This window comes from Epinephelus fuscoguttatus, linkage group LG13, assembly GCF_011397635.1.
Source record: "Epinephelus fuscoguttatus linkage group LG13, E.fuscoguttatus.final_Chr_v1".
Classification (NCBI taxonomy): Eukaryota; Metazoa; Chordata; class Actinopteri; order Perciformes; family Serranidae; genus Epinephelus; species Epinephelus fuscoguttatus.
The window spans coordinates 42,276,074-42,303,455 of NC_064764.1; the positions used below are offsets into that span (position 1 = coordinate 42,276,074).

General features: G+C 43.8%; 1 protein-coding gene across 1 annotated transcript; it reads left to right on the plus strand.

Moving 5' to 3' along the window:
• Positions 1-27,323, plus strand: slc15a2 (solute carrier family 15 member 2). Its single transcript, XM_049594063.1, has 22 exons — positions 1-254; positions 2,134-2,221; positions 3,963-4,104; positions 4,377-4,469; positions 6,088-6,187; positions 6,521-6,611; positions 6,706-6,783; positions 9,374-9,456; positions 9,608-9,691; positions 9,789-9,878; positions 11,650-11,694; positions 12,020-12,055; positions 15,252-15,340; positions 15,799-15,880; positions 18,967-19,092; positions 19,960-20,118; positions 21,750-21,796; positions 21,917-22,024; positions 23,941-24,037; positions 24,154-24,297; positions 24,398-24,502; positions 25,258-27,323. Exons 1-22 carry the CDS (start codon positions 246-248, stop codon positions 25,471-25,473), a joined length of 2,112 nt encoding a protein of 703 aa, XP_049450020.1. The 5' UTR covers positions 1-245; the 3' UTR covers positions 25,474-27,323.
• The last annotated feature ends 59 nt before the right edge of the window (positions 27,324-27,382 follow it).

Genomic DNA, 27,382 nt, shown 5'->3' on the forward strand with positions numbered 1-27,382 from the left:
CTTTACGCACACGTATGATATGCGTGTGTGTGTCTGAGGTGTGCAGGGCCTCCGACACTCCGAGCGGAAGAAGTGAGAGTTGTTTGGTGGAACATTAACTCCAGTCTGCTTTAAGAGGATTCATGACCGAGCCTCTACACTCGTGTCCTCGGAGCAGAGACGGAGTGGGACGGACTTGGAAATCAGTCAGCAGCTCCCGATGCGACAGCAAACATCCACAAAGTCTCCACAGCAAATAAAGCACCATGAGTAAGGTAAGAAGTGTGTGTGCAGCGGACTGTTTGAGGGGCTCAGACGTTTTTAACAAATGATTTAAAGCCACTGTTAAAGAAAAAAAAAAGTTTTCTGGAGTGTGTGTGGATCAGAGGCGAGGACAGAGGACAGAGGACAGACGGAGCGGAGCGGCTTCTGGTGTCTGATAAATGGAGTGAAAATGCGTTTTCGTCTCGTCCTGTAAGTGAATCTGCAGCCGAGTGTTTGAGACTCACAGATCAGGTCCGTCTCTGCAGACCAGGACTCAGAGATCAGATCCGTCTCTGCAGACCAGGACTCAGATCAGATCCGTCTCTGCAGACCAGGACTCAGAGATCAGATCCGTCTCTGCAGACCAGGACTGCAGGAGCGCTAAGTTAGTAGTGAGATGATGCAACAGGCGCTCAGGCTGCAGGGACCGTTTGGAGATCTGGTGCCACACATGCACTCAGGACTTGTGTGGAGACACATGGTCACAGCTGAACATTTAAAGGGTCATTTCACCAACATAGAACACAGGGAGACTTACAACCACCCACAGAGACAGACTATCAGCCTGGCTGAGCACACTTTGTTTTAATAGCACAGATTTTGACCTGGCCCAGCATCGGCCCAAACTCAGCACGCTGGCTGAAATTATTCTGAGACTCTGCTGAGACTCTGCCGTCACTGGTTTTCACTGAAACCAAGTCCTCCTGAGGAAACTGTCCCTGAGAGCTGTTAACAGAGAGTTTTCCAGAGTCAGAGGGACACTGGTTGATAAAACAACCTGAGGGTCCACTGTCTCCTGGAGCTGATGTTCACATCACTCAGTGATCATCAGGTGTGGAAATGGAGTTAAAAGACACTCCTCTGAAGGACAAAGTCAGTTTACTGTGAAATTTAAAAATATATTTAGATATGAGTTTATCATGTGCAGGACGATGATCATAAACCAGCACACTGTTTGTTTCAAAAAGTCCAGTTTGGATTAAGAGGCGTCCAGCAGTGAGCGAAAACAGGAACGTCTCTCTTTCTAGAGCCCGTGTTTGATTTGTGTGTTCTGGGCTACTGTAGAAACAACATGGCCGCCTCAGAGGAAGGCGACCCACACTCCAGAGTCCTGCACTTTAAAATGTTGGTGAGCATTGCTAGTGATTATAGTTTCCTTGATATTACTGCTATATGTAGATACGTGCTATATAAAGGCACATATGACTTTATGTGCTAGAAAATATATATTAACTTAAGATTTTGAGGCAAGATGACTTTGGGGCCCAGACATTTTAACTTTGATGGAGAAAAATCTCTCACACATTTTAGCAACATTTTTTTCTGACATTTTATTGACATTTTTTTGGACATTTTGTCAACAATATATTATGCCTTTGGGGGACATTTTTGGATTTTTTTGGGACGTTTTATCAAACAATTTCAGACATTTTATTATTTTTTTTGGGCACTTTATCAACTTATTTTCAGACTTTTTATTAACATTTTCTTCTGATATATTATCAACATTTTTTGGACAGTTTATTAACATTTTCTTCTAGTATTTTATTAACTTTTTAAAAAACATTTATCAAAATTTTCTGCATGATCATATTAAAAGTGTTGAAATAGTCTGAAAGTATTTTTTTCTATTTTTGCATATTGATTTACTCCAGTGAATCATGAGTTCTTAACAGAATCAGCCACATTCCTGTTATTCCATGTCCAGTATCAGTCAGCTCTGTTAGAGACAGAGGAAATATTGATTATACCTGCTCCTTTTTTTAATATTTGACAAAGAGATTAGACAGTGGATTATGAATTAACTGACAGAGGGTTTAACACTTCTTACTGCACCTGGTTTAAAAAGTGTCGACTCCCAGTCAGTGAACAAACTGTGTCCTCTTTCAGAAACTATGTGGGACCAATTATCCCGTCAGCATCTGCTTCATCGTGGTGAACGAGTTCTGCGAACGCTTCTCCTACTATGGCATGAAAGGTACGTAACTTTCCACAGGTGGAAACATGTGGTCGCACAGATCGACCTGAAGAACAGGATTCTGTGTGAACAGTGTTTGACACAAAGCTGAACGAGCAGTGATGCTCATAGAGTCAGAGTTACAGAGAGCCTTCAGACTGGGGTCTCCACCTTCCCTCACATGACCTCACTGACACTCACATGTCATTTCCTCTTCAAGCAGTTTAAATCGACACTTCCAGGAACAGGAAGTGAAGTTCACTTGATGAGAAGGTGTGATGAGGTTTGAGGAGCAGGAACCAGAGGGAGATTAATATTTTTGTCTGATGAATAACTTAAATATCGATGAACTGAATAATCACCTCATCACTGCATCAGTTCATTGTGAGTGAGCAGCTTTCACCGTTCAGTGTCTCACTCTGAGGACTGAGTTCACACGAGCAGCCAGAAAACATCATTTGCCACGGCGTGTTGTCAGAAACCTCGTGAACGCATGAATCAATCATTTGAGCTGAGTGTGACAGAGAAAGAAAAAACTCTTCACTAACCAGCTTTTTCTCAAAGCTTTCAGACACGTCTTTAGTTAACAACTGTCTGCTGAGGAAGATCATGTGCTGCAGTTGAAAGCTCAGGGAAAAGCTTTGAAGCTGACTTTGAATGAAGAGTTTTTCATCAGATAATTTCTGTGAACAAGGTGACCGGTAAACATGACCATGTGACTCTGATGTATCTGCTCATGTGGTGACATCATGTCCAGGCTGGTAACAACAACAGTTAGTTTATCTTCTTAAAGGGGAACATCAACAAACTTAATAACTCTTGTATGTTATTTCCATGGCCGAGAAGAGTTCAGTCAATAATTGTGAACATGAGCTTCTCTTCCTCGAAGCCAAAATGTTGATGACATTTTTTTTTTTTTTTTTTATAAAATGAAATGTCAGAAAAATATTTTAAAAAATGTTCATAAAATATCATAGAAAATGTTACATTTACAACATTTGGAAAAATTGGTGATAAAACTTCCAAAAATATTAGGAAAATATCTGAAAAAAATGTAAATAAAATGTCAAAAAAAGTTAAAAAAAAAATAAAAAATAAATAAATCTAAAGCTATTTTGAAATTATCCCAAAAAAATGTTAATGAAATGTCCAAAAAAGTTGATAAAATGTTTTTTTTTAAAAATCAGTAAAATGTCCGAAAATATGTAAATAAAATGTCTCAAAAATGTTGAAAAAACTTCCAAAAAATAGTGTGAAATTATCAGAAAGAAATTTCATGAAATGTCCAAAAAAGTTAATGACATTTCTGAAAAAACACTTGATAAAATATCTGAAAAAATCTTCATAAAAGTTCTGAAAAAATATTATGAGATATAGATATCTGGAGTGTCGATAAAATATCCAAAAAAAAGTTGATAAAATGTCTGAAAAGAAATGTTGATTTAAATGTCAGAAAAATGTCGATAAAATATTCTAAAAATATCTGATTTGTTTTTTACAAAATGTCTTAGAATATATTATTAAAATGTCCAAAAACATTAATAAAATGTCTGTAAAAAGAGGAGTGAGTCTCAAACTTGTGATGTCATCAAGTCTAAAGTCTGGAGCTGCTCCATAAACGATGAATGGGAGAGTGAAGTTTGTCGTGTTTTTACACCTAAATGAACGTTATTATTAGTACACGTGTTCTCAGTTGTGAAGTTTGGACTCTACATGTCCTCTGATCGGGGTCACAGTTTCATGCTCGTGTGTCTGTTCACAGCGCTGCTCACGCTTTACTTCGTCAACTACCTGCACTGGGACGAGGACCTCTCCACCGCTATCTACCACGCCTTCGGCAGCCTCTGCTACTTCACACCCATCCTGGGAGCGCTCATCGCTGACTCCTGGCTCGGAAAATTCAAGTGAGTACCGTGTCCTTCGTCCCCGAAAACATTAAAGGGTCAGTTCACTCAGAATCACCAACAACTAGGTGTCAGATGTGTCATCATGGATCTGTAGTTTCATCATCACTGGTGTGTTTTATCCTCTTTAACCTGAGAGCTCTGTCTGAGTTGTGTAACAGCTCCTATTAGAGGGGGTGAATCACTCCGACCACACACACACACACACACACACACACACACACAGATGTTGTATAATAAGTGCTCTGACTGTCGGTCACCACTGTCCACAGGACCATCATCTACCTGTCCTTCGTCTACGTCATCGGCCATGTGGTGAAGTCGGTCGGAGCCATTCCCACTGTGGGAAACACCACCGTGCACATGTGAGTGATCAGGAGCTGGTTCAGGACCAGTGCTGTCAGACAGAGGACACACACAGGTCTCTGTTATTACTGTGCATTAAGGTGTGTGGTGCCAGCCCAGTTCAGCCCAGTTCAGCCCAGTCAGCAGAAGAAAATGTGGCTTTGTTGTGTTCAAACAATGAATATGTGACACTGCAGGAGCTCATCAGGTCAGTTTATATGTGTAGAGGGTGAAATCAGATGGGATGGATCGCAGCCTTCAGACGAGTCCTCCTCATTCATGGCTGCAGTCACACACTTTATACTGAGTGCACGATGAACGGGAGCGCGTCGTGAGAGAGGAGACAGAGGGAAGTCTTCACAGATTATTTTCTCTGTTGAACAAGTTATTACATCATCAGTTAGACAGTAAGAGACGTCTGTCACAAGTTCCCACAGTCCAACATGACGTCATCAGATTGTGCATTCTGTCCAACCAACAGTCCGACACCTGAAGACCTTCATTTTACATAAATCAAATTAATCCAAACTGTTGAAGCACAGGATTAATTCCTCCGTGAGTGAAGAGCCGTGTCCCTCCCTGATAACGGTTGTGTTCATGTTTTCATTTTCATTGTAAAGCCCTGATGAAGACATGAAGTGGTCCACACGTGTCGGCTCGTTTAATCATTTAGCCTCGACAGCAGGGCTGCAGCGAATAGTCGACTAATCAATGACCACTATCAAAATAATCGGTGACTAATTCAGTAGTTGACTAATCGGTTTGAGTCTTTTCATAGAAAAGTTCTTTAAAAGTACCCAAAATACTCTTACTGCAGCTTCTTACGTTCAGATATCGGCAGCTTTACACACTCTCCCATGATGGTGAACTCAAACCCTTCGACGTGAGTACGAAACAAGACATTAGATGACATCATTTTGGGGTTTGGGAGAGACAGACCGACATTTTTCAACATTTTAACACATTTTTCAATAAAACGATTAGTCGACAAACAACAATGAAAATAATCGTTAGTTGCAGCCCTACTCTGCAGTAAAGACTTTTAAATATGTACTTCCTTGTTCTTTATATTGATGGAGAGCCTTCCTGTAGATCTCCACTCACCATGAGCACCCGACACAAGGTTTTGATCTGCCTTTGAGTTGCCTCTCTCTTTTTAAGGTTTCATTTTTTGTTGGGCAACTTCAGACTATCAGTTTCTGTAACGCCCCACCGCTGACCCAGACTAACCACATACGACACCTTTAAACCATCAGTCATTAATAAATCATGCAAACAAGATAATAACTCTCAGACTGAGAGGCAGCGGTCCCCGCACACCACCTCTCCTCCTCTGCTGCTGCCACACAAGCTCTTTAACACTTCCTCCCCAGGCCAGGTGCAATACAGCTCGTTAGGTAACACAGCTCACCTGGGCAGATGCACACCTGAGGGAAAGTGACAGCAGCACAGAACACACACAGCTGTAACAGTTTGAGTGCTGCGGTTCACACGTCCTGTATCCTCATTATCAGCAGGTTATTTGCATGTGTACGTTTCAGTGTGTTCAGTGTGACAGTTAACTCAAACTGTTCTGTGCGTCCACTGTCGTTATCAGCTGTTCATGTGTGTGTGTGTGTGTGTGTGTGTGTGTTGCAGCTCTCTGTCCATGGTAGGTCTGATACTCATAGCTTTCGGCACCGGAGGAATCAAACCCTGCGTGGCGGCGTTTGGAGGAGACCAGTTTGATGAGGAACATGTAAGTCACCGCACTTCCTGTTCAGTCTGAAGACACAGTGTGTTGTACGGTGTGTACAGTGGCGTCCCTGAAGGACACAGTGAGTTACATCATCTGGGACGAGTCAGTATGAATGAGATTTATCCAGCAGGAAGCAGTCTGAGTGAACAGGAAGTCAAAGTGTCGTCTGTTGGTGATGGAAGAGTTTGATTTGTTTTCAGTTCTCACTCTTTAACTTCATATCACACAAACTCTACGTTCTAAATTGTGACTGTTTACATTTCATTTATCTTTTCACAGTATAATTACAGTGTTTAAAACGTGTCTCCTGATTATTTCGTTGATCTCCTGCAGGGCACCGAGAGGCAGAAGTTCTTCTCCATTTTCTACATGTCCATCAACGCCGGCAGCCTTCTGTCCACCGTGATCACTCCCATACTGAGAAGTGAGCAGCCTTAATGTTCAACACGTTATATAACCAATCAGGTGACCAGGTGTCTCTGACATCACTGCCGTTAACGCTGGATTTACTCCCGCAGGTGACGTGCAGTGTTTCGGTGGAGACTGCTACGCTCTGGCCTTCGGGGTTCCTGCAGCTCTGATGATGGTGGCTTTAGGTGAGTGTCCGTCCACCCGTTACATCATCCGACAGACGCCAGAGGAAAATGTTGGCATTGTATGTTTCATACATATCGTTATCAATGATGTGTATGTAAAGTGTAATGGTAGGTGATGTAGTTCATGAGCTGACTGTGCCATCGGGAGGAGGAGGGCATGGTGGAAGGTGTGGCACCATAAAGACACCTGCCAAGCTGCAGACAACTGTTTGAGACCGACAAGCGAGTCATCACTATATTTCCAGCGGCATTTTAGTCACCAAACATGGGTGTTTTTAGCAACACGTCACCAGTGGCCAGTAGACTTGGGGGCGGCATGGTGGTGCAGTGGTTAGCACTGTTGCCTCACAGCAATAGGGTGGGTTGTTCTCCCTGTGTCAGCGTGGGTTTGACCGGACAAAGCCACTCTTCGTCAGGACGGCTGCCTCCGTCTCACTCAGACTCACCTCAGCTCTGGGTCTGCAGCTGCATGTACCAGAGAACAGTGTGAAAACAAGGAGCGCTCACTCTGCAGCTGCAGCTGAGGACCAAAAACATCCCCAGATGTAAACAACACACTGACTGACGAACAAGCAAATATAAAAAGAAGAATGTCAGAGGCGTCTGCAACTGATGATTTGGCGCCAAATTAAGGTTCAGCTTTATTTTTGAGTGAGATATCTGAACAGCAGTCGGACGGCCATGACAGTTTGAATATTGGTGATGGTTAAAACACATTAAAACAAATGAATGCACTTTGTGCTCCAAGGAAACAAATAAAAGCACCAGGCTGTAACGTAATGCCACATTTTCATGTCTCTACATCGGTGATAGCCTCAGCTGGAGGCATCATGTCGTCAGGTTGTGCATCCGTCTGTTCCTCAAAGTTGGCACAAATATCCAGCGAGGAATGAACTGATAAGAATTTGGTGCTCAAAGGTCAGTTTGACCTCACAAACATGTTTCTGTCCACAACTCAAGAATTCATTCACTAATTGTGACCAAACTTGACACAAATGTGTAACTGGATAAAATAATGAAGGTCAAAAGGTCAAAGGTCAGCTTGACTGTGACATCATCATGTTTTAACGTCATATCTCAGGAACAGAAGGGGAGACATTTGGTCAGATACTGAATTGGTGACTCTAATCTTGAAACTGTGCTGATTGTATAGATCTTCTGTGTGTGAAGCATCCATGTTTTCACTGACATGGATGGAGACTGTCAGAGACACTGGACTGGTGGGCGGAGTCATACAACCACAGGATGGACTGGTGGGCGGAGTCATACAACCACAGGGTGGGCTGGTGGGTGGAGTCATACAACCACAGGGTGGACTGGTGGGCGGAGTCACACAACCACAGGGTGGACGGGTGGGTGGAGTCATACAACCACAGGGTGGGTGGAGTCATACAACCACAGGGTGGACTGGTGGGCGGAGTCATACAACCACAGGATGGACTGGTGGGTGGAGTCATACAACCACAGGGTGGACTGGTGGGCGGAGTCATACAACCACAGGGTGGACTGGTGGGCGGAGTCACACAACCACAGGGTGGACGGGTGGGTGGAGTCATACAACCACAGGGTGGGTGGAGTCATACAACCACAGGGTGGACTGGTGGGCGGAGTCATACAACCACAGGGTGGACGGGTGGGCGGAGTCATACAACCACAGGGCGGACTGGTGGGCGGAGTCACACAACCACAGGGTGGACTGGTGGGCGGAGTCATACAACCACAGGGCGGACTGGTGGGTGGAGTCATACAACCACAGGGCGGACTGGTGGGCGGAGTCACACAACCACAGGGTGGACTGGTGGGCGGAGTCATACAACCACAGGGTGGACTGGTGGGTGGAGTCACACAGCCACAGGGTGGACTGGTGGGCGGAGTCATACAGCCACAGGGTGGACTGGTGGGCGGAGTCATACAACCACAGGGTGGACTGGTGGGCGGAGTCACACAACCACAGGGTGGACTGGTGGGCGGAGTCATACAACCACAGGGTGGACTGGTGGGCGGAGTCATACAGCCACAGGGTGGTGACTCTAGTTAATATTAGTGTCCAGATTGCATCAGATTGAAGTACAGACTTGCATCTGTATGCTGACAGTGTGTTTGTATGAAGTCCAGTGTGTGACGCGCTGGGCTTCCTCTAGATCAAGGCCCTTCCTCATTCGTCCTGACAGTCAGTTGTCCCTGCTGCAGACTCCCCTCTCTGATCCGTGTGGGCTTCACGCTCCGCTGACCACTCACTGTGAAAACAAGCTGTGAGTTTATTACTGGAGGGGCCGCAGATCGCAGTGAGGATGACACAGAGTACGAGCCTCAGTGGTCGAGGCCTGAGGCTTGTTTACAGCACGTTAGATTTTATTTCAGAAGCCATTAAAGAGGACAAAACATCCATACATGGTAACGCACTCTGACAGATTCTGCTGTTTCTCCTCATGTCGGTGAGGAAATAAATACAGAGCCAATAAGATCATGTTGGCACTTCTGCTACCAAGCAAGTGGAGAGCTTGTTTGCACAACAGCTGAACTGTTTCCAACATAAACTGTTTTGTTCACTCCTCCGGGTCCGGCCTAACTCTTCATCCATCTTGTGTAGTTGTGTTCATTGCTGGCAGCGGGCTGTACAAGAGGAATCCTCCCCAGGGAAACATCCTGTTGGAGGTCTGCAAATGCATCGGGGTGAGTCATCTCTCAGTTTTATTTATGTGCAAATGGATTCATTCACTTTGGTTTGCTGTCCAGGAACATTGTGTTTTGTAATAACAACACAAATTTTGCAAATTGCTTCTGCTTCTGTCTGATTGTCAATTCTGGTATTTTCTTTTTGCAGTTTGCCATCGAAAACCGCTGGAACAGATCGAAGTATGACTCTCCGAGGAAACACTGGCTGGACTGGGCTGAGGAGAAGTACTCAGTAACTGCACTCCTACTGCTAACTCCTGCATTTCTCAGAAAGAGAGCACCACTGGTTTCAGTGCAGTAACACGATCTGTGTGTTTCTGTGTCAACAGAAGCGACTGATCCAGGAGATTAAGATGGTGCTGCGGGTTTTGGTGCTCTACATCCCGCTGCCGATGTTCTGGGCTCTGTTTGATCAGCAGGTTTGTAAAGACACCTTGAGTTCCTTTCTTTAATATGTCCAATTCCACAGTTCATGCACCGTGTACTGAAGCTGAGTGTCTGAGAAAACCAAACGAGGCTCTCTGAATGTCACTCTGACCCTTCACCGCTGTGGTTTGAAAATGTGTCAACAAGTGTTGGACGCATCGCCACGGAGACTTTCATGTCAAAAAGTCTTTCAGGCGATCAGTGGAGACTCCAGGAAGTTACGGTTTCCAGCCAAGACGTTCAGACACATGACCCCACTGTGAAAGAGTGAATCGTCCCTTTTATGCTTTAGTTTTTCTACAAATTAAACAAACGAGATAAAACATTTTAATTAGTGAGCTGCAGGGGGGCGGGGAGGCAGCTGTGGAAGCGTTGGACGATTGGCTTTTCATCAGAACAAAAACTAATGCCGTCAGAATGATGATATAATCATACAAGTGGGTAAATAAAGTAAATTATTTTATGTAATGTTCATAGTGAGCATCACACATCTGAAACAGTCTGTAACTTGGATGAATAGAAACAAGTTCTCATCACTTTTAATTAGACTGAATGAAGAAGACAGTAGTTCTCTAAAACTGGTGTAGGTCAGGGCGTCCAGGAGCGCAGTGGTTAGAGTTGGCATCCCATGTACCAAGGCAATGTTTGTGCTGCAGCAGCCGTGGGTTCGATTTCAGTCTGAGGCCCTTTGCTGCACTTCATCCCCCAGTTTGGGCTGCTTCAGCCGCTGACTGGGTGTCAGTCTCTGGAGCTGCTGCCTGCTCTCCTCCCTCCTGAGGTGGTCTGTAGCAGCAGGGAGTGAGGTGGAGGACACACTGTGATTTGAGGCTCTAACTAACGTTAGCTACATAAACGCTAACCTGAAGCTGCAGCTGTGAGTCTTTGGCTCCTGTTAGCAGGAGGCTAAACTGTTAGCATCATGTTGTCTCCATGTCTGCAACTCTTCACTGATACTGACACGTGTTTTATTTAGTTTATTGTCAGACTCTCTTTCAGACTCTGTTTGATCAGCCCGTCTCTTTGTTGGGTTGCTCTGCAGTGGAGACAGTTGTTGGCAATGCTGGAGCAGCAACTTTCTCTGCAGGATTCTCCTCCATTGAATCAGGTTTTCACCATCTGAAGGAGCGTGCACACTCTTCTGCATTTGCAGATCAGCCAATAAGAACGCCCTCTCTCTGAAATGACCTGTGATTGGTCAAAGTGTTTTGTCACAGGCTAGATTTTCTAAAGCCTCTAAATAACAGAGCCAAGAGGAGGAGCAGGAGTCTAGTTCTCCCTCACACCACTTGGATTACAGTATGATAAAAGTTTATTATGGGATTGTTTCCCAGTGACACCAGAATGAGACTCTCAGCTTGAAGTCAAGTATCATATTCACGTTTTGATTGCTCGTGCGTGCGTGACCAGTCTCCTCAGTCAGCATGAGGTCAAGGTCCTGTGTCACTGCTCTCTTTTTAAAGTCCCATAACTATGTGTTATCTTCTCCTCTGACCAGAACTCAACACAAGCGTCTGATTATGGAAAACCTCAAAGCCACGTTCAACATTCCTGAGCCCCGGCCCTCCTGAACTCACTCTCTGTTTAACACTAACTCTGACACGTCTCCCCTGGAGGACATGTCAGATCTTTACTCATTATTCTCTCTAGGAAAAACACAACTCAGGTCTGCTGTGGTGATGGGTCATCATGCTAAGCTAAGCTAAGCTAGCAGTGAAGCTGATGCTTTACAGTGACAGTGACAGTCAGTGTTTGTCTTTGCTGCAGGGCTCCCGCTGGACGCTTCAGGCCACGAGGATGAACATGGCTTTTGTAAGTTTCCTTCATGAGATAACGGAGGTGTAACGATGTGTTAGCAGCTGATAACATCTCTTATTGCTCTTTGATATCAGTGGGCGGGTCTGAGATTCATCTGATTGCTCAATAAGTCCTGTAAACGTTTCTTTTGTCAGGGTGTTGCTGCAACTCATCGTTTTACTCCAGTAAATGACGAAGTTTATGATCTATATAAAACACAAACTGGTCCAGTTGGATGTGAACTTTATTGGGCGATGCTAACCTTAATTATCCTGTTAAATTTATGGAGTTAAAGTTTAAATGGTTTTCCTGATAAAGATGAAATCTTCTTCTCTTCCAGGGAGATTCCTTCAATATTAAGCCGGACCAGATGCAGGTGTGTGCAGGTCGTCCCGCCCTCAGCTCACTGAGCAGTGATGCAGCAAGCTTTTCTTTTTTTATTAAAGTTATATTTTTGTTGGTGCTTTCAGAGTCACACAGTAATACAGGACAGGGTTTTTAAACTATCCAGTCAGTAGGTTTATGTCCCTTTGTGTATACGGGCCATTTGGTCCAATATTACCTCTCCACACACACTTGAGCTCCACGGTCACCTGGAGGGTCCACCACATTCAGTGTCGTCCCAGACCAACTATTTAGGAGTGGATTTGAGTTAGATCAGCCGCCGCTTTCAAACATCATCACTCAAGACAGTCATCAGTTAAAGACACGCCTTCAGCAAGTAGCCCTGTTGTCATGGACATAGGAATCCCTGCTGTGCCAAACCAGCACATGACTCATGCCTGTCAAAGGGGTCCACAGGGGTAGCTGCCTGTGGCTGTGAACCTTTACAGAGTCATTGGGGTCACATGTGAGTCGTTGACCCACCAGACTGTCGTGTGTCTTTAAGGTTAGATGGGTCCAGGTGTGAATGGGTGTGAAGTCGTCTGGGGGGGGGGGGGGTCTCAGGACTGCATTGTACATGAGTGATAATTGGTGTCGCAGGCCGCCGCCTCTGTTTAACGATGGTCGTTCCAGTCGTTTAACATAGACCTCTCTCATGCTGTCTGTCTCCTCTGGCTAAGATGTGAACATTGCTGTCCACAAAGGAGTGTCCCTGTCCTTTAAGGCCCTGACACACCAAGCCGACGATTGGCCGTCGACCAAAGTCAGGCCGTTGGTGAGCGTCTGTCGGCCTAGTTTTTGCAGTGTGTCCCGCACTGTTGGCACTTTGGTGTCGGCAGCTTTTCGGCCGATTGAGCATGTTGAATCAGCAGCGGAGCTTGTCGGTGAGGTGTCAGGTTTTATTTCCTCGCCCCTGTAGCGAGTGAATCTGCCTGTAGTGAAACCGGGGCTAACCGGTGCTTCCTCCTCAGGCTCCACTTCACTCAGCTGCCCCACAGACCCGCTGCTTCTTCCCACTTTAACCTGAATAACAAACCGGAGCTAGCTGGGAGCGGCTAGCGGAGCGTTAGCCGCAGCATGACCGGAGGGAAGCACAGCCAGTTAGCCTCCGCTAGTCTCTGAGCTAGCCCCGGCTCTCCGTTTGGATCCAACCGGAGCACCGAGCCCTGGTTTGTTATTCAGGTTAAAGTGGGAAGAAGCAGCGGGTTTATCGGGCAGCTGAGTAAAGTGGAGCCTGCGGAGGAAACACCGGGACCGTCTGGATGTAATAGTCCGTGGAGGTGCTGCGGTGCTCGGCTGCACAGATAGGAAACCCCTCGGCTGACAGGATGTACCACTCTCTCACTCCGCTCTCTCTCACGCAGGCGCACAACGTACGTGCCACTTGGCCGTCGGATGTAGTCCGTGTAGTGTGTTCAAATGCAACTGACACAGGGCGACGTGAGGCGACGTAGACGACGCAACAGTTGGCTTTCGTCGCCGCTAGTTCTTTGATGTCGGTTTGGTGTGTCCGCACCTTTAGATGTGAAGTGCTACAGTAACACAGTAACAAAGTCCCAGTGTCCTCAAACAAATTCTGTGTAATTAACAGGATTTTAGCTCGTTACTTTTGCAAAAATCTGATCAGGTTTTGGACCTCTGTTTTTGTGTTGCCACTGGCTGCTGACCAATTTGGCAGAAATGGCTGCTGTTCAGTTTTTACATGGATTAGTGTGTTGTGCTCCTGCCACCCACAGATGATGCAAAAAAGTGTCCAGAAATGAGGACAGCAGGTCTGAGTTCATCAGAATGAAGTATAATGTGCTGCAAACCCAAAATATAACATCCTCGTATGAGGACGCAGAGTCGCAGGAGTAGAAATGACAGTTTTTGGCCATTAAATGCTTCTGATTGCTTCATGGTTAGAATCTTTATCATGTTTAATTTCCCTAAAAACTGGGGACACTGAAACTGAACTGTTGACTCGATTTTGTTATTAAAAAATATAACATCTGCTGCTGCTGCTGTGCTGACGACACAGCTGTGTCTCCCTCTCAAACATAACCACAAGTTGAGAACATAAAGAACATCCGTCAGCTGAATGACGGCAGATCAGAAGGCGTCATTTTCGCCTGACTCCTGTCTGACTGCTGAGCGTGGACACTTCCTGTGTCTGTCCTTTCAAATTAAATTCCCACATGGTCCAGTCATGTATGTTTGGATTAGTTTTGACGAGGCGCAGCTGCTGATGGAGTGTCACGCTTTTGTTTCCTGTGACTCAGCAGGCTAACGATCTGTCTGGTTGACTAATGTTTGGTTGACCATTAGGGGGCAGCCCGACCTGGCAGCCTCTCCAACCATGTTAAACCCCGTATGAAAAATCCTGGCATGATATTTGACTCCGCCTTTAAGTTTGACGAGCAAATAAATGCAGTAGTTGAAACCAGATTTTTCCAACTCCACACCAAAATGAAACCATTACTCTCCCTCAAAGAGCTGCAGACAGTCACCACGCTCTCATCTCCTCCTGTTTGGACGACTGTAACCCTCTGTCCTCTCTGTCGGACAGAGAGGACCTGGGGCTCCTCGCTGTCCCATGCTCCAGATTCAGGCTCAGGGGTGATCCTGCCTTTGCTGTGTCTGCCCCCAAACTGAGATCAGATCTGCCCCCTCCACTGACTCGTTCAAGTCCAGCGTCTGAGTCGTCCTGACGAAGCTTTCTGTGACGTCTGCCTGTGTGTGTGTTGTGTCTCTGAATGTCTGAGCTGTGTTCCTGACAGTTGTGTTGCCTCTCGTGTGTGTTTTTAGGGACTTCTTCCTGTTGTACAGCACTTTGGTCGATGTGAGCTGTTTTTAAATGACGTGAACGCCCTCACACACTTATAGCACTGTAAATCTAACAAACCTACAGACTGGAAACAGATATTTAGTGTGAAACAAACATCAGGATGTGTCACATCAGGATGTGTCACATCAGGACGTGTCACATCAGGACGTGTCACATCAGGACGTGTCACAGACGCCTGACGTGGCGTGTATGCTCTTCTTATGAAAACCTTTTACAGCTGTTAATCACCGCCATCCTGCCGTCTCTTTACTGTCGATATCGAAACAAAATAAGTCTTTTATTCACGTTTCTGTAACCTTTATGATTTTATGAGCTTTTATGGCGTCATTTAACGGCCTGCTTTCCCCCTGCTGTTGTTTAGATGTTGAATGCTCTGCTGATTCTCGTCTTGGTGCCCATCTTTGACCTCATTATATATCCACTCGTCGCCCTTTGCAGGATCAATATCACGTGAGTACAGGCCTGTTGTTTGGGACACACTCGTCTTTATGGCAGAAATGAGCCTTTGAGAAGCCTCTTAACCTGGACAATGAGCCGTGTTACCTCATGTTTTTATCCCACGCACACACCCCAGGATAACAGACTGTTAACAAGAGGAGGACATGTCTGTGCACACGTACACCAGCTTACTGTACATCATGAATGGTAAAACTGATGAGTGGGTGTTTAATGTGTTTAATACCTCTACTTCCAGAGGAGGACAGCAGCAAACAACACACAGCTGTTTGTAATCACTGAATGTTCTTAGAGAAGCTCTCAGCTTGTGAAGGACGTAATGTCAGAACAGTGACGAGGCTGTTATCATGCAGGAGATCAGTGAGGACGCTGATGTGGAAATCTGTGATTTATAAAGTGATAAAGTTTGACTCTGAGTGACAGCTGAATAACAGTGTCTGTCTGTCCGTCAGGCCTCTGAGGAAAATGGCCGCAGGGATGATTTTTGCCGCGCTGGCCTTTGGAGCGGCCACACTGGTGGAGGTGAATGTTGTGGTACGTATCTCGCCTCTTCTTACATAAAGAGAGAGACAGAAAGGTTTACTCACCACACACACACACACACACACACACACACACACACACACACACACACACACAGGGTTAAACACAGCCAGAACACATGCAAACACAGACTGTGTGAGGAATTCATCAATGCAGTTTTGATAAGAACAACATTCACCACCTGTCCTGGAAACACTGAGCTGTCCTCACAGTGAGGTCAGGGGTCGGCAACTTTTACTGTCAAAAGAACAAAAATAATAAAACCAAAATCAGTCTGGAGCCACAAAACATATTTTAGCCTTGTAGCACACACAGGTAACACAGATCTAAATCAGCCAATCGACATTACGAGTAGGTTTTAAATGAGCATTCATTAATATGTTTCACTCTGTTTATGATTATTTGGAACTTTAACTTTGCAGAGTTGGTTGTAAAAGCAAATGAAGCTGTGCACACACGATTATATTCTCTATCCTCCACCCAAACTTCCAAAGCCAGCCTCACTCGGGAGCCACCACCCTCGAGGTTTGGCAACATTTGGAGACAATGGCGTCTGGCTGTGGGCGTTTGAAGCGCATTTTATTTGAGAAAACTTTTTTATTTATTTGGTGCATATTTTCTTGAGGCCAACAACAAAGATAAGTGAAATTTAAAATGCTAAAAAATAGCTGTTTTTATTTCCATATGATTTTTTTTTTTTTGTCAAAGTCACAGAGAGCCACTGAAGAAAGGCTCCAGAGCAACATGTTGCTGACCCTGGGTTAGGTGGATACACACTGTACTGTCACCCCCACATGTACTTTTGTATGATGTCCTCATGCTGTTGATGGCAGCTGAAGTTAGAGCCGTCTTCAGGAGGTACCTTTGAAATCATGTGGGCAGCTTGCAGCTGTATCTTAAAGGGTTAGTGCACCCAAAAATGTAAGTTCAGCCATTATCTACTCACCCATATGCCGAGGGAGGCTCAGGTGAAGTTTTAGAGTCCTCACATCACTTGCAGAGATCCAAGGGGAGAGGAGGTAGCAACACAACTCCACCTAATGGAGGCTGACGGCGCCCCAGATTCAAACGTCCAAAAACACATAATTGAAACCACAAAATATCTCCATACTGCTCGTCCGTAGTGATCCAAGTGTCCTGAAGCCCCGACATAAAAAGCTGTTTGGAAAAACCTCATTTGAACTCTGTTTTTAGCCTCACTGTAGCCTGTAGCTCTGACTGCCTCTCTGGGCACTGCGCTCACGTGTGTGTGCTTGCGTGAGACCGTGAGACACGGGCACCACCTTCACGTGTGTTCATGTGCTTTCACTCATCTCGTCACCTACAATGAGGCTAAAAACAGAGTTCAAATGATGTTTTTCCAAACAACTTTTTATGTCGGGGCTTCAGGACACTTGGATCACTACGGACGAGCAGTATGGAGATATTTTGTGGTTTCAATGATGTGTTTTTGGACGTTTGAATCTGGGGCGCCGTCAGCCTCCATTAGGTGGAGTTGTGTTGCTACCTCCTCTCCCCTTGGATCTCTGCAAGTGATGTGAGGACTCTAAAACTTCACCTGAGCCTCCCTCGGCATATGGGTGAGTAGATAATGGCTGAGTTTTCATTTTTGGGTGCACTAACCCTTTAAAGGGACAGTTCACCATAGAATCATTAACACACATTTTTCTTCTTACCTGTGGTGCTATCATTAGGGGTCATTAGGGCCCCAGCACTGACCACAGGCGGTTGCTCTGTTGGAACTGAAGTAATTATTATCATTATTGTTTTTCTTTTCAGCAGTATTAGTAGTCATCTTTGAGTGTGTTGTTTGGGATGCTCAAAAACTCATGACACTTCGTCCACTTGTCCAAAATGCAGAAAATATGGTGTGTTTGTTTTGTACTCAGAGGTTGGAAGTCGAAAGTGGGAATGACGTCACCTCTGAGTTGACAACGGTGGACAAGTCGGAAGAAAACATGAACGTTACTGTTCTACTGTTGGGCTAGCCGTAGCTACTGTTAGCAATAACAACGCTCTATGTGTTACTTTGCACATACAGACAGCATAGCAACATGTCCATGGATACAAATTGAACAGTGCTATGGGTATGGCTGAGCTCATGTAAAACAAAGAAGTTAAAGTTGCTATAAACAGTAGGTTATCAGAGTGTTTACTCACTGTGTATGTGACCGGCAGCCATCTTGAATTCGTAAGTCGGGGTTGATGTGGGTTGGAAATCCGATCTCAGGGTACAAAACGAACATACCAATAGATATGTGACAGCGAAGTTAAGCTACGTGGCAAACTGGCTCAACAGTGCCCCCGAACCATTTTCAAAGTGAAAGCCCCCACCTTTAACTTTCACATAGGGAAACAAAATGTTATATGCATATGTAACACACTAAGACGTACAAAAAAGTCTCTTGGAGCCACAGTGTAAACCCGACAGGAAGTCAGCCATTTTGAATTTGATATAGTTTAGGTGTGAGCTGCAGAGTGTTGGAGATATAGGCCGTAGAGATGTCTGACTTCTCTCCAGTGTAACAGAACTAGATGACACTCAGCTTGTGGAGCTCAAAACTCAACATCAATGTCTCTGTACAGAAATCATGACCTGGTTACTCAAGATAATCCACAGACCTTGATGCTGCAGATTCATGGAGGAACTGTTTTCTCCACCTGCTGTCTGGCTGCGGGTTCGATTCCAACACACGATCTTTTGCTGCACGTCGTCCCCTCCGTCTCTGAAGCTGTCCTGTTCAAGAAGAGCAAGATGCTAAAAAATAATCAACACAGCTGTGTTTAAACATTTTGAAAGATATGTGCAACAGCGCCTTTTTAAGAAGGCGGTTGAATGACGGAGACTGTGTTCACACGGTCCAACAAATCTGTGGCACGTTTCCATATTTTGACGTGATAAACGCCATGTTGGGGCGTGTTAATCTGAGTCTGCACAGCTGCATGTAAACTGGAATATTAGTGGAATATTCTTTTTTATTAGCCATGTAAACAGCTTCGTTCTTCAGAATAAGGCTGATGAACAGAATATTTTGTGCACGCAGTCACTGTGGTGTTTCTGTTTGATTCTCTGCCAGGAATCTGTGGTGGATCCTGCACCTGCGGGGAAGTGTCTCCTGCAGGTCTTTAATGTGGCGCCAGGTAACGTGAGTCTGAAGATCCCCGGCAGCGACGTGTTCCCAGAGCCGATCCCAGAGCTTCAGGTAAACGGATGGTAGGAGGGAAAACAACTCGTTAAACTGAAGTTCAAGTCAACAGGTTTTGTTGCACACACACTTGCTTTTAGCATTTCAAACCCGAGTCAGGATTGTGGACCAGAGGTTCCCAGAGCTGTGAGTGTGCTGACCCATGCAGGGTTTATCACTGCTTCACTCCATAATGTTATCTAACCAGGAAATGCCTCAGTCAGATAAAACTGTTGTTTTTCAGGAGTGTGTCGTCACGGCAACAGCAGCAGCAGATATCAAAGAGAAGTTAAAGAATATTTAAAGCAGATTTATGATATAAAGTACGAAGAGAATAAACAGAGATGAACTGACAGAAACAAGATCAAGAGGATGATGTGAAACTGTCAGCGTTCAGAAATCATCAGGTACACAAACTGAACGTGCAGGATGTGTTTGTCTTTGGCCGAGTCGTGGAGACGTTTCAAACTTGTTTTGTTCGTCTGAACAGTTTGTATTTGTGTTTCGATGACGCTGAACATGTGTTCACCACCACACTGAGCCAGCAGCTGCTCCACACCAACATCCAGAGACTGGGACAGTTTTTCAGCTGATTGTGCAACTTTATTCAAAGAATATGCAACACAAGGGTTATGGTTTAGTTTTCTAAACATATCTACTATAACTGTATAAAAAAGGTAAAGTGATAGATCTGATCTTCTGAAGTGGGGTTGTATGAGCCACTTCCTCACACTCATTACACACATTAGACGTCAGTCAGCACACCTTTCGTTTAGACAAGCATGAAACATGGAGGCTAAGCAATAGGTCCCACCTAATAAATCATTTTGAAATAATTCCACCACTTGACATCAACCCTGTGGTGTCTCTGTGTCTCTGTGACAGGACCCTCCCAAATATGAGATGTTTCCAGCGTCCGGCGAGGACCTGAAGATTGAAGTCACCTTTGAAGGAAAAACGTCAGAGTGTAACTTCACGTTCGTCCAAAAGAAAGCCTACAGTCTCATCTTATACCCCGACGCTACTGGGATCCAGTGTGAACGAGTGAGTGACACATGTTTTCACATCTGCAGGGTTTTTTTTCCAACTTTGAAAAAATAATGACTGAATAAGCAGCAGTCAGAGTTTAGGTTTGATTTACATCCTGAGAGGAGCACAGAAGTAACTGATCCCACTGACTTAAAACCAGTGAGTTAAAGTACAAATGAGTCCTGAGGAAACTGAACTTTATTATAACCTTGTCAGATAACTGTGTCCTTATGTTGGACCACATCACTTGGAGTCAGAAGCTGAATGAGCGACCCAGCAACCAGAATAAATGTTGGCGATGTACGATTCTGCAAAGCAAGATATTTTACATTTGTATGTTATTATGCAGTGACTTCATCACACCGTGACTTCCAGCACGACCTGAGGCGCTTTGAGTGTGAAGCAGTCAGGATGAGAGTCAGCACCTCCAAATCTGAGGTCATGTTTGTCTGCTGGAGAACGGAGGATTATTCCCTCTGGGTTGGGAGAGAGTTACTGCCTCAAGAGGAGGAGGTCAAGTATCTCAGAGTCTCGTTCACAGTGAGGGTAGAATGAAGCGTGAGATGGGTCGGTGGTTTGATGCAGCTTTTGATTTCCTGGTCCATCTCCGTCCCAACCCTCAGCTATGGTCATGAGCTCTGGGTAGTGACTGAAAGAATGAGGTCACAGATACAAGCGTCTGAAATGAGTTTCCTCTGTAGGGTGTCTGGGCTCAGCCTTAGAGATAGGGGGAGGAGTCAGACATCTGGAGGGAGCTCGGAGTAGAGCCGCTGCTCCTTCATGTTGAGGTGGTTCAACATCTGATCAGGATCCTCCTGGTCCAACTGGTAGGAGGCCCCGGGGCAGACCCAGAACACACTGGAGGGATTATAGATCTCATCTGGTCTGGGAACACCTCGGGGTCCTCCAGGAGGAGCTGGAGAGCGTTGATGAGGAGAGGGATGTACTCAGCCTGCTGCCTCTGAGACCTGGCCCCGGATAAGAGGATGAAAATGGATGGATGGATGTAGCAGATAAAATTTCATGTTTGTGTTCGCTTCAACAACACTGTGGTTAACATGTGGTGATGTTTAGGCACAAAAACACTTCATCATGATCATGTTTTGGCTTAGAATACGTGCTTCAGTGGCACAGTGTTGCCTGGAAACGCAGCGATGTCTTGGTACATTAAAAAACGCCTCTGGTGGCTCTATCCCAGCAGGAAACACGGCAATGACTCATCAGATAAACGCCATGTTTGGTGTCTAAAAACTCAGCGATGACTTGGTAAAAAAACCACCAGTTTTTGTTGGTCTTTAACGGCGGTCTGCAGTTCAGCAGGCGTCTCGTCCAGGTGAAACAACATCCCCTCTGCCTCCACATGACAGTCAGCTCTTACACTACGTCACTTTAAAAACGTTGATACGATACGTATGAAACATACAAATGTAACGTGTCCATGGTTTGCAGAAACTCACGGCACCAACATTTTTATCAGTCGACCAGGCTGGAGTGAGTCAACTGGTTTTAAGGGCCTTCAGGAAATAACATTCTCTGATGGTGACGGCTGATCTCTAAAATAAACAAGACTGTAAAGACAAAATATTAACAGTGATGCGTGGATAGAAATTCATCATGTATGTTGTTTTCATTCTCTGATCACTCAGGTGGAGGACTGCATCACCAAAAATAAAGACGGGAATCCTCTCCTCAGGTAGAATATGCTCACGACTCATCTTTGGTGCAAACGCTGTAGAAGTGTGAACTGTTTGTCCCTCGCTGCTGTAAAAGTGTCAGTCAGCTTAAAGTTTGTTGACGTCTTGTGATTGGACAGGTTCCTCAACACACAGCCGGAGGCCATTAACCTGACTGTTGGAGGCGTGGACTTCGAGCTGCCCTCTGGTTACAGCATGTCTCCCAACAAGACCGTGGAGCGAGGAGTGTAAGTATGACTGCAGGGCGCCACTTCCTGTGTACACAGCCAAAACCATGACGCCACTTCCAGTGTAGACGCTTTTCAACTTGTAGAAGCTTCTTTATCTTTCAAAGTTGAAACTGAAGTAAACTAGAAAAATTTCCACAGTAGAGTCCAGAGTCGTGTCCCCCCGCCCCGGCTGATTGCGGCCTCAGTAGGTAGTTCCTGTGACTCCGGCAGACGTGCCGCAGTGTGTTTCAGAAGCATCTCAGAAACTAATAACAATTTGCACATTGTCTGTTCTCAACGAAGCTGCAGCGTGTTGCAAAGAGACGATCAGTGTCTCCTGCTAACAAGCACTGTATGTGAAACACAGATCGCCTACATGTCAGTTATTTATTTATTTATTTAAGGGACGATTCAAATGAATCCACATTTTTTCACATGTCAGTGCACTTTACTTTTCTGAAGCCAGTTTTCATCGCTGCTCCCTCTCTCTCTGGCTCATGTCTCTGCAGCCTGAATTCTGACAGCGTGGATCATTTTCAGATTATTTAAGATGCATCAGCTAAAAACTGGTTTCTCAAGTCCGACTCATGTCCTCGTCTCCCCTTTCCCCTCAGAGTCTCTCACTGAAACAAGAGCAAACATTTGTCAAAATATAGTTTTAAGACTGAGAAATATCTTAAGGGGACAGTTCACCCCAAACTCATGAAAACATATTTTTCCTCTCACCTGTAGTTTGGCTGCGAGATACAGCCTAAACTAAAAAAAATGTTTATACCACACTTGACCTTTTTTTATTTGTCATTAATATTTTATCAAACTTTTTTGCTTTTTTTCTAACATGAACAGTGTCACCAAGTGTTAATAAATCAAATACATGTACACATATGTGATTTAAAAAAGATCTATATTCTTACATAAACATGCACCACAACCTTTTTTTTTGTTTGTTTCTTTATTAAAAACAAACTACAGAAGACAAAGGAATAAGTCAGTAAACTTTTATCTTAACAATAAAAAAAAAAAAATAAACACAGTTTTCCTTTTTGGATTAAATAAAGTCTGAGCTGCAAACCTGTCAAAACCAAACTCACTTATTTTATTTAAATAAATAAAAGCTGCTTCCTCAAAAAAAAAAAAAAAGCATGTTTCCCTGAAGATGAAACACCTTTTTAAACAAATTAAACATGTCCAATGGCTATTTAATTTAATTTAATTTAATTTAATTTAATTTAATTTAATTTAATTTAATTTAATAGAGGAAACATTTATTAAAGTATAGCCGTACATTTTTTAGAAATAATAATAACAATAATAATAATAATAATAATAATAATAATAGTATCTATTGAATTTTATTGAATTTTGTTTTATTTTGTTTTTGATTTAATTCTTTTTTTGTTAATTTTTTTATTTATTTATGGGCAGTCTTTGAAGATATTTTGGATGCTTGAGGCACTATTATTATGGAACATTTGTTGAACATGTAGGAACATACTACGTCTCGTAGAGGACGTTCCTTTTTCAAAAATACAGAGCAAAAAAATAGTCAACACTCGAAGAGGAAAAATAAAGAAATAAACAGAATAAAATAGACCGGGGGAGGTTTATATATATTTAAATAAATGAAAATAGTAAAGGTAAGTTAATGAATGAAAGCACCAGACAAACCAAGTCAACACTTATTTTTCTCTCCGTCCTGCTCGAGCTCATTTTTTCAGTGACGAGAAAAACAACTTAATAAAGCAGTTAAAGGGCGGACTGCTCCTCGAGTTTAAACCTTCTCATCAGAAACACGACTGTTGGATAAATCTTCTTCTCACTGAAGCTTCAATGCCCCAAAACTGATCCTGAGACTGGAACAGAGGTCGTCATATCTGACTGTGATTTTTGTCCTTGTCTGACCTCTGACCTCTGACCTCGTCCTTCATGTGTAGATACACAGCCAGCTGCAGCTTACCCTCACGGGAATGTCCTGATTTGGACCTGGGCCTGCTGGACTTTGGAGCCGCCTACACGGTCGTACTCACAGAGGTCAGGATGCTCGCTGGACGTATTCATACACTGATCCCACCAGTCGCCCACATCATGACTGAACCCTCTGTGTGTGTGTGTGTGTGTGTGTGTGTGTGTGTGTGTGTGTTTGACAGAAAGCAGGTAAAATCAGTGTTCACAAGATGGAGGACGTGAAAGCCAACAACGTGCACATCGCCTGGCAGATCCCTCAGTACGCCCTCATCACCATCGGAGAGGTCATGTTCTCCATCACAGGCCTGGAGTTCTCCTACTCACAGGTTGATCGTCACACACACACACACACACACACACACACACACTCCGTCACTGCCCTCTGACACTCTGTCACCACACACTAACCCTCTCTGTTCCCTGCAGGCTCCGGCCAACATGAAGTCGGTCCTGCAGGCCGGCTGGCTGCTCACTGTCGCATTTGGGAACGTGATCGTGCTGATCGTGGCCGAGGGTGCAGGACTGGAGCAGGTATGATGTCATAGGAAGATTTTACAATCAGTTTAATCAATTAATTAATCAATTAAAGAAATAGATGCAGAGGTTAGAACCTCCCACCTCATTAACACACACAGAAATACAGAATGGAGAAATTTTTAATTATAATATTTTATGTATTCCTTTACACATTAATTTATTTTTAAAATATTTTTTTCAACATTTATTTATTCATTAATTATTTTATTTGTGCATTTATTTTAGCATTTATTTATTCTTTTATAAATCTACTCCTGTATATATTTATACTTTTATTTATTTCTGTATTTCTTTATATGTTCATTTATTTATTGTATTTTATACATTATTTATTTCCCTTTTTATTTACTCCTGTATTTATCATATTTTTGTATATTTATGAATGTATATTGTTTATTTTTATTCATTTATTTATTACCTGATTTATTTATACATTTATTACTGTATTTATTTTTTATTTCCTTATTTATACATATATTTAATTTATTCATGTACTTATTTGTTTATTTAAACATGGATTTATTTCTGTCTTTCGTTTTTTTATTTTATTTTTACATTTATTTATTTTCCTATTTATTTATTCCTGTATTTTTTATTACAGTATTTATTTTTGTATTAAATCTACATTTATTTATACTTTTTTTAATTTACAAACTGATTTTTTTCCCGTATTTATTTATTTATTTATTTATTAATAAACATGAGTCATCTTTCATTCATCCATAACTAACCCGTGTTTGTTTCCATAGTGGAAAGAGTTTCTGCTGTTTGCCGGCCTGCTGCTGGGCGTCTGCATCATCTTCTCCATCATGTCCTACTTCTACACCTACGTGGACCCCGATCAGCTGGACAAGGTTTACCTGGAGGACTCAGGGAGGGAGGATGACGACCGCGATGACGACAAGGTGAAGAAAAAACCCAACGACGTCCCCATGATGAAGACAGGGCAGAGCACCAGACTGTGACGGGGCCACATCACGTCCTCCATCGTCTCTGCTGCAGCTGATTTCACTTCAGCAGAACATGACAGGTGTGTGAGGACTGGAGAGGTGATGTGAAGGTACCGTCTTTACTTAAGGAAGGTCTCTGTGATGGTGAAGCACTAAGACGTGATCGTCAGACGTTTGTCACATTAATTAATATATTAGTGAAACTTTAACACTCCAGTCGTTTAAAATGTTTAACCACAAAGTGTTTTATTTTCTGACTGAATCTGAATTCATAATAAGTTCTGTGATTCCCGCACCGTGATCAAGTGTTACTACAAATGAATGTCAGACATTATAGCTGTAAATATTTGTTGTGTATTAACTCCATGTCGATGTTTTATTTTCTATGACGCTAAAGAAAAATCAGAACCTGCTCAGTCTTTGATGAAACATGTTGGACAAACGCTTTAGTTTACATTGTGTGTGTATAACAGTGACACTAAAAGGACCAAAGCTGCTGCTGGTTCTGCATGTTGGAGGCCGCTCGTTTGAAGTGTAGTAGAAAACATTGACATGACCAAGTGAAGAAGCTGCTGGAACTTTCTAACGTCTGTGGAGAATCATTTTTCCTCAGGTCTTCAAATGTGTTTGTCTTGTTGTGTTATTGGGAGCCAGAATAGAAGGAGTCATGGCTCAAAACCAGCCGCCACTGCCCGTCAACAAAAACAAAGATGGTTAAATGTGATAAGACCAAAGGACTGGACGGAGGCCATCATCAAAAATGCTCACATGTGCAGCGCACACTTCATATCAGGTTAGGGAAAAAGTATTTCCTGTTGTAGGGATGAATAAGGTTATGTGTATTAAGGGTTATCATGTCCACCTCATCAGAAACTGGGGAGGGATTAAGAGGAAGATTGGATTTCTCTGCAACGCTAACTTTTTAGCACATTAGCTAACGTTAGCTTCCATAGCAAAACAAACAAGTGTGGTCCTCCTTTGTAAGATTGGCTTCCTGTGACATCATCCATCCACTGAGTGAGAGCATACGGGTCGGCCAGTCTGGTCCCGTTGGTCAGTGTTTACTTATTCAAGTAACACTGGCGGTCCCGGAGAGTGAGTGACCTGACATGGTGCGTTGGTAAATTCAGTCTGACGCTCTACACTAAAATGAGAGCCCTGTTGGTGGAAGAAACGCAGCGTTATATTTCTACATGAATGAACCAACGGTTAAGTTAATCACACATTCACTCCGCTCGGCGCTCTGCTGCTCCGTCTCCACAGACAGAGTGTCCAGAGTGCGCTCTGCCACTCTGAGAGTGCGCTGCTCTGGATAACCCAACGCTACATTCAGACAGCGCTCCCAATTTATCAACGCTCCAGTTTGTGTGAGAAACACCAGTCATCTTCATCCATTGTCTTAAACAGGCCAACAGAACTATGGAGAACTGTTTTGCCTCCAGCTAAGCTCCGCCCACCAAAAAACGTCATACTGTTTACTAACAGTAAAAGTGTCTACAGGAGCTTCCTCTCTCTGAAACGACCTGTGATTGGTCAAAGTCTCCTGTCACAGATTTCCTGAAGCCTAAACCCAGAGCCAAGAGCAGGAGCAGGAGTCTAGTTTCCTCACGGACCACTTCAGTTACGATATGCTGAAAGCTTATTATGGGATGTTTGTCCACTGACAGCAGAGTAAACCTGCCTACCACAGCTTTAAGTCCTGTGAATGTGATGTGTAGTTGAAACATGCAGAACCAACAGCTCGGTCCTTTAAAGCCGTAAAATAAAATACTTGATGGTGTTTTTGTTTACTGTGGGAAAGTGCTGATGAAGCTGCTCCCTATAAAGTTCTGTAAATAGATGGCTGATGCTGAAACTTGTTTTTGTGCTGTTTGAAATTTTAAAGATTAAAATGTGCATTGATATCAGTTTTCTCCACTGCAGT

Coding starts and splice junctions, on each gene's coding strand:
- slc15a2 (XM_049594063.1), top strand. Junction 9,879..11,649: donor GGGCTCTGTTTGATCAGCAG/GTTTGTAAAGAC, acceptor TCTTTGCTGCAG/GGCTCCCGCTGGACGCTTCA. Junction 24,503..25,257: donor AGGGTGCAGGACTGGAGCAG/GTATGATGTCAT, acceptor TTGTTTCCATAG/TGGAAAGAGTTTCTGCTGTT.